Here is a 6,834-nt window from a genome sequence, read left to right on the forward strand (position 1 = left end):
ACTCTATGCTATGCTATAAATATCCTAACATTTCCTATCTCTGAACCTTCTGTACACGAGGGTTGTCATATTGCACATAGTATTATTGCACATTCATTTAAAGTGTCGCAGTTTGCAGGTTTGAAATGTTCACAGTTGTATTTCAGTATTGCACTTGATTACAATCTAGTAGCTGCCATCAAATTGCCTAGATTGTCCAGGGCCTAGAACCTAGGTCTTTGCTGTGTTCAGGGCCTGGATGGCCCTAGGGTAGAAGCTGAGCTTCAGTCTATTTGTCCTTGCGGACATGGTCCTGAACCGCCTGCCTGAGGGCAGCCGAACAAAGTGTTCGTTCCCAGTGTATGTAAATATAAATGAAATGCTTTGTGACAAATGGAACATGAGCAGCCATGTCCCTTTGATAATTCAGGTGGAATTTGAGTTTGAAAATCAAGATTTGTGTCTCAATAAATAAATACGGTTGTCGGTCCTATACATTCTTCTTTGTGAGCTGTATGGGCCCCCTCAGTCCACCAGAGAGCGTCAGAGCCTGTGTCCTCGCCCTGCTGGAGAGAGGGGAGTGAGCTGGAGGACTGGGCAGATTTCCCCATTCCCTTTATTTCTTTTTTTTTCTCTGAAGAGGAGGATGGAGCTGGTAATCTAAACAGGTCTTCTGGAGCCTGCAGAGTTCCAGCGTAGCGCCCGGGTCTGACCTGCTCTCCTGCTGTGATCCTCTCCCAGCTCCCCTGGCCTCTCTGGCCCTAAACAAGCCCTCTGGACCTCCCTGCCTCTCGCTCCGTCCTGTCTGCACACACACCATGAAGCTTTGGGTCTTTCTATCTCTGGTGGTACTCTGGGTGGAGATCCAAAATGGTGAGTAACGTTCGGCTCCTCCACCATGCCTGCCTGCCTCCATACTATATGTAGTTGTCCTCTGAAGACCAGTAGGATACATTGATTCCACTAGAACTGCTCTATTGCAATCTGAGAGCAGCTCTGGGATTAGATTTTCTCATGGTTTTGTGAGAGCTGAGCTGATGTTGGCGTTTCTAACCACTGTGATGGGTGTATGAGGGGGAGGTGTAGTCACACGGCCAAGTGAATATCTATGACGCAATGGAGAAGACAGCAGTGATTTAGAAATCAAGGCTTTGGGTTGAAGAATGATAAAGCAATTATAAGGCAATGACTTTTCTTAATGTGTTTTTCATCCCTTGGGAGGAAAAAAATCTTATAAAAGAGTTGTTTTTAGTTGTATTTGATGTGTGCATGCATGCTTTCTGACTGGCATGGTAGCATCAGAGCATGCAACAGGTGTTATTAATAAATCTGCTATTTTAAGTGGGATGAACGAGACTGTCTAAATGACTAATATGAAAATAGGAGATATGAGTCAAACCATGTGTTGAAATTTACCACCACCTCTCCAAATACTGAACTATTACCTATCTGGTGTCTGGAACACAACACAATATCCCTCACATCATTTACAGTGGACTATCTATCACACTAAACGAATAAGACTGCAGACAAATGGACTGGAGTTGTTAAGCTCTGGGTATTTTGTGCCAGTAATGAAAAACCCCCCACTCCTTCCTGTTCCCCTGTTGATACAGCTGTGTGGGAGATATAGAGTAGTTCTCCAGATGGGCATACGGTGCCGTTCACCCCAACTCTGACTCTGCCTGTCTGCCTGCCTCTCTGGACGTGTGTGACACTTTACTGAGACTAAGACTCTGACACTGACTGTGGACATCTGGGGGGAGAGAGGTGACTGTTCTCACTGTGCCTCCCTCTTCCTCTCCCCCTTCCCCTCCCTCTCCCCCTTCCCTCTCCCTCTCCCCCTTCCCCTCCCTCTCCCCCTTCCCTCTTCCTCTCCCCCTTCCCCTCCCTCTCCCCCTTCCCTCTCCCTCTCCCCCTTCCCCTCCCTCTCCCCCTTCCCTCTTCCTCTCCCCCTTCCCCTCCCTCTCCCCCTACCCCCTCCCCCTTTCCCAGGTACCTGCCAGCAGGCCAAACGTAGGAAGGAGGCCGGAGAGAACCGAATCAGGCCCGGAGGCAAGCGGACCAAGGTGCGCTACCCCAAAACAAAGGAGAAGGACGCAGGAGGGAGGAGCCAGTCCCTCCTGACGCAGGTCCTGGATAAGGGGCGTTTCCTGCGGCTGGGGGAGAGCTCGAGCCTCACTCCGGGGAAGACCTTGGAGCTGCGGTGTAAAGGCGGTAAGATAAGCTGGGCCTACCCCTCCTACCTGGACATCTTTAATGACTCCCGTCTCAGGTACCTGACTAAAACATTTCCTTACAAATTACAAATCACTACGACCACCTGATTTATAATAACCGTTATAATAACTCTCTCTCTCTCTCTCTCTCTCTCTCTCTCTCTCTCTCTCTCTCTCTCTCTCTCTCTCTCTCTCTCTGTCTCTCAAGAAGTGGGTCTATAGCTGTGCATTCTGTGATAGAGGCGGAATTCTTGTTTGTAGATGTACGATATATAGGGGTGTTAAAACTCCAAACTCTCTTCTCTCTCTCTCTCTTTCTCTCTCTCCACCAGCATTAAGCACAGTGACAAGTACAGTCAGTTGATCCTGACATCGCCCTCTGCTGCTGACACAGGGATGTACAACTGCTGGGCTCTTCTGTGTGACGGTTCGGATTGTGAGAAAGACCTTGAACGCAACTCCGCCACCTACATCTATTTCACAGGTAACTTGGGGTCGGCGTGGCGCTATCCTGCAACGCTACAGGCAGTTTAGAGTTGTTACAGGCTGTTTATTTATCTGACTGCTAAATCAAACACATATTTTCCTGTATGGTCTTAAGGCATAGCCTTAATGACATAGCCTTCAGAACAATGCCCTAATGTTGCACCTTACTGCCATTCGCTCACATCTCTCATCTTCATCCATGATCTTACCTGCTCTCCCACCAGACAAAGACGACCTGTTTGTCCCATCTCCCATCCACTTTGAGATCGTCTACCTGCGCCCAGACAGACCAGCCATCGTGCCCTGCAGGGTGACCAGTCCCCTGGCCAAGGTGTCTCTGCACAGGGAGGTCCCTGCAGAGGAGATCCCTGTGGATGGGACTCTAGTCTCCTATGACCCCACCAAGGGCTTCAGCCTGCTGAATCCCAGTCCAGAGCACCAGGGGGTCTTCTACTGCAAGGCTGTGACCAAGGCCACTCCGCAGATCTCCTCCAAGTATCAGCTTCTCTACGTGGAGGGTAGAGTCCCAACAACCTTACACTACATTTACACCATTTAGCAGATGCTTTTATATCTAAAGCGACTTACAGCTAGAGATTATAGGGAGAGTCTCCCTGGAGTAACTTAGGGCTAAGTGTCTTACTCAAGGTCACACTAGTGGTGGTGTTCCCAGGTGGGATTTGAACTCTTGACCTTCTGATCACCAGTCCAACTCACTATCCACTTGACCAGGCGACCACTACCACACTAACTGTATCACAATACTGATTTATAACCTTGCACTCACAATATCACCGCAACAATGTCATGTCAATAGACGTAAGGTCTACCCTAGGACCAGAGGGGATTTTTCAATAATGATTTTGATTGACTTTGGCTTGAAACAATTTCAGAGACAATTTCTCAGCAATGTCTCTACCTCCTTCTGAGGCCACTCTACACAGTCATCAATCAACACTGCCGGCTACTGATGGCTGCCGTGCGTCATCAGCTTTCCAGGAATGGAGTGTATTTCACCGAGTTATCAAAACGCCTTCGCTACAGTGGTGCTCTTTGTTTAAGTGGATCTCTGCCCACTGCAGTGGAAATAGTAGGGCTTCATCAGCACTACAGCTGCTTTCCGTGAGCCAGATCAGTGGTGAATTTATGAAATGGAAAAAACAGTGTGGTTCAGGTGAAATCAATCTCTCACGGCAGGTTGGACAGACAGACGGAGAGAATAGGATTACGTTGTGGGTGGAGGAGGGTTGGTCATGGAGGTATGTTAGATAGATGTAGTATAGTGGTATATTTCCAATCCTCCAGAAAATGTAGAATGTTCTTCTTGTCTCCTAACAGTGACAATTACAGCCTACACCAGGTTTCTGATACACTACCTACCTGCCATCATACGGTATGTGTGTGTCTTTGCACAGTTTGGTTGTTGAGGCGACTGACCCTTCCTTGTGTCTGTGTACAGTGCCCAGTGGGCCGCCCTTCGTGACCATCGAGGCGTCGTCTACCTACGCGTGGGGAGGTGACAACATCAACATCACCTGTACTGTCCTGGGGGAGCCAGAGGTGGACGTGACATTCACCTGGATTTACCCCGGACAGGTGAGAAGTAGAACGCTGTCTCCATCAGGGGGAGGCTGGTGGAAGTAGACATTGTAATGCATGGAATGGAATGAAGAATGATTTGTACCTCCACCAGCCTCCACTGATCTCCATGCACCTCAGTGACGCTCGCATTTTCTAATAGCAAGCATCTTTCACAACAGACTCAACAAGTCTGGAACGACACAAGTGTCATTCATCATCATCATCATTACGTGTCATATCATTCTGACCCAGTCCTCTCTCTGGTGCTGCTCTGTCCAGGACAACAGGCCTGTTGGGATCCATGGAGCCTCGAGGCTGATCAACAGGGGGATGGGACACACCACCCGCATCTCCCAGAGCGTCATGACCGTAGACGACATGGAGACCATCGACTTTGGGAAGTACATCTGCAGAGCCAAGACCAAGCTTGGGGAGACCATTGTGGCAACCACGGTCAACTCTCACTAGCCACAGTATAATGGGTTGGGCAGAGGAAGACAGACAGCTTTTATAACTTGTAAGGGCCGTGTACCACAACTGTGGCAGGTGTAACATTTTGTCATTAGGTTTGAGGTAAATGTTAATTGTATATTTGCCTCTTTATAAGGATTGGCAGACCAATAGCGCTATAGAATGGTTTGTTCTGGTCAACTGGAACGTTCCATTGATGTGTAGTGAAATCATGCTATATTGTCACTGACATATTGTAGCGTCACATTTGATAGTGTTCTGTTTTTCTGTTAAAATCTGAATGTAAATATCTAAAATAATTCTGAATGTATGGAACTAAATGTAGATGTAGCCCACATTCACCACGTGTGTCAGATGACTCATTAAAGATTGGTGCCTTTATGCTTTCTCCCTAATGAAACACAGCTGACCACCAGCACACATTTTGCAATAACACTACCGTGGGGATTTCAAATTAATTAACATCCAGTGTGAGTATGAATACTGTACTAATCATATAGAGGTACCTGCAATACAGATGCATCTCCATGGTGAGGCAAAATATACTGTGGTAATTACATTTCAAGTCATTAAACATACATGGTTTCTTTTCAGATGGAATACAATGAATAACAGTTTCTAAAAGTAGGGCAGTCAGTCAGTGGCCATGTGAGAGATGCTTCTGCACGGTTTCTCCAGCATAGAGGAGAATATGGTTTACAGCTGAGGAGTGTGCCTGCCCTGCCTTATAATGGACTCCGTATGTGGAATGTGAAATGCAGGCCCAGTTCTTTATTTTGGTCCAGAGTGACACACTTACTGCATTTTTCCACCTCTCACTCAACAGCGACGTACTGAGCTGTTACCGCTGGTGGGCGTCATGGCTAATCCACCATGAATACTCTCCAGAAAATAGAAGCAATCTCAGGAAAATAGGATTTGGGAAGCATTGAGAGAACAAATAGAAAATTACGACTGCTTTAGTATTACTTTATTAACTGCATATTTCAAAACGGGCTCAACACACACTTTCAAGACACAATGTAATCTCTGCTAGTTCAGCTGTAGTGACACCTTTGTTGCAAGACTATCCCCAACCCCTCCACTTTAAAGCTGCTGTAGGATTCTGCAAGGGTTGCTCCACAGGACATCAAACATGCACAAACAGTCGTTTGGATTGGTCCCATGGTCAAACAAACCAACATGAAAAAAATTAAAAGAAGAAAAGAAGTTAAACACACCTTGGAGTCCTCAGGCCACAGATTGTAGTACTGAATAGTTCAAAAGGAGTAAACTGATAACGGGTAAGTTTGGCAGAGGGATGAGCTGAGCACTATAGGTCAGAGGAGTCCATTACAATAGAACCAAAACAATACAGGAACTTATAGCTCTGATGCTACTGTTGTAGATGCATTACTGAAAGCAAAGGTCTTACTGTACAGTGACCTGAAAACTCTTTTGAATGAGGCATGCTGAACCATGGCATGTCAGCTACATGTACGATGAAGGATTACAACGCCAGTCAAAAGTCTCAAGTATCACTGATACAGCCGTGTAGCAGGGTTTATAATCTATAGTGTTACTGTATATGTCGATTTGTCCTCGGTTTAGATCGCAGGATTAAAAAACAGGTGTCATTAAAGCCAAGGAGAGAAAGGTAAAGCTTCAGGCTCTAAAACACACACATTTGAGTCTAGACCAAATGTAATGTACAGGGGTGCCCAGGAGGCTGCCATTCACTTACACAACACTTGAAAAGGGATTTTTTTGGGATTCACAGCCATGCTGATTCTCAGAAGGGACGTTTGAGCATCACATCTCCCAGTGAGTCAACACACAACACTGCCTTTGGTCTCCAGAGCCGTGCCACAGACCTCTTCACCATGGCACTAGTGTGTGTGTGTGTAGCTTCAGAGGTGGGCAAAAAAAGCTTTCGTCAACCAAATACAGAGTAACAAAAATATGTATCATTATATACAAGTCCTGAGATTTCCTTTTTTTTTCTTCCACCTATAGCATCAGACAAGAAAGGCAAAGAACAAGGGCGACCTCGCTCGGTAAGTGCTTCTGTGCAACATTGTCTCTTCTCGAAATCTGTAGAGTCATTCCTCTGTACAAG

At 46.5% G+C, this 6,834-nt stretch overlaps 1 protein-coding gene across 1 annotated transcript; it reads left to right on the top strand.

Moving 5' to 3' along the window:
- Window positions 1-797: 797 nt before the first annotated feature.
- On the top strand, window positions 798-4,829 carry pdgfrl (platelet-derived growth factor receptor-like; the record flags this gene model as incomplete). The annotated part of the gene is made up of 6 exons (XM_080526762.1): window positions 798-852; window positions 1,975-2,254; window positions 2,531-2,682; window positions 2,909-3,202; window positions 4,144-4,280; window positions 4,545-4,829. The coding sequence occupies 6 exons, from the start codon at window positions 798-800 to the stop codon at window positions 4,731-4,733; spliced, it is 1,107 nt and encodes a 368-aa protein (XP_080382888.1). The 3' UTR covers window positions 4,734-4,829.
- Between the last annotated feature and the right edge of the window lie 2,005 nt (window positions 4,830-6,834).

This window comes from Nansenia antarctica (assembly GCF_963989245.1).
Source record: "Nansenia antarctica genome assembly, chromosome: 3".
NCBI lineage: Eukaryota > Metazoa > Chordata > Actinopteri > Argentiniformes > Microstomatidae > Nansenia > Nansenia antarctica.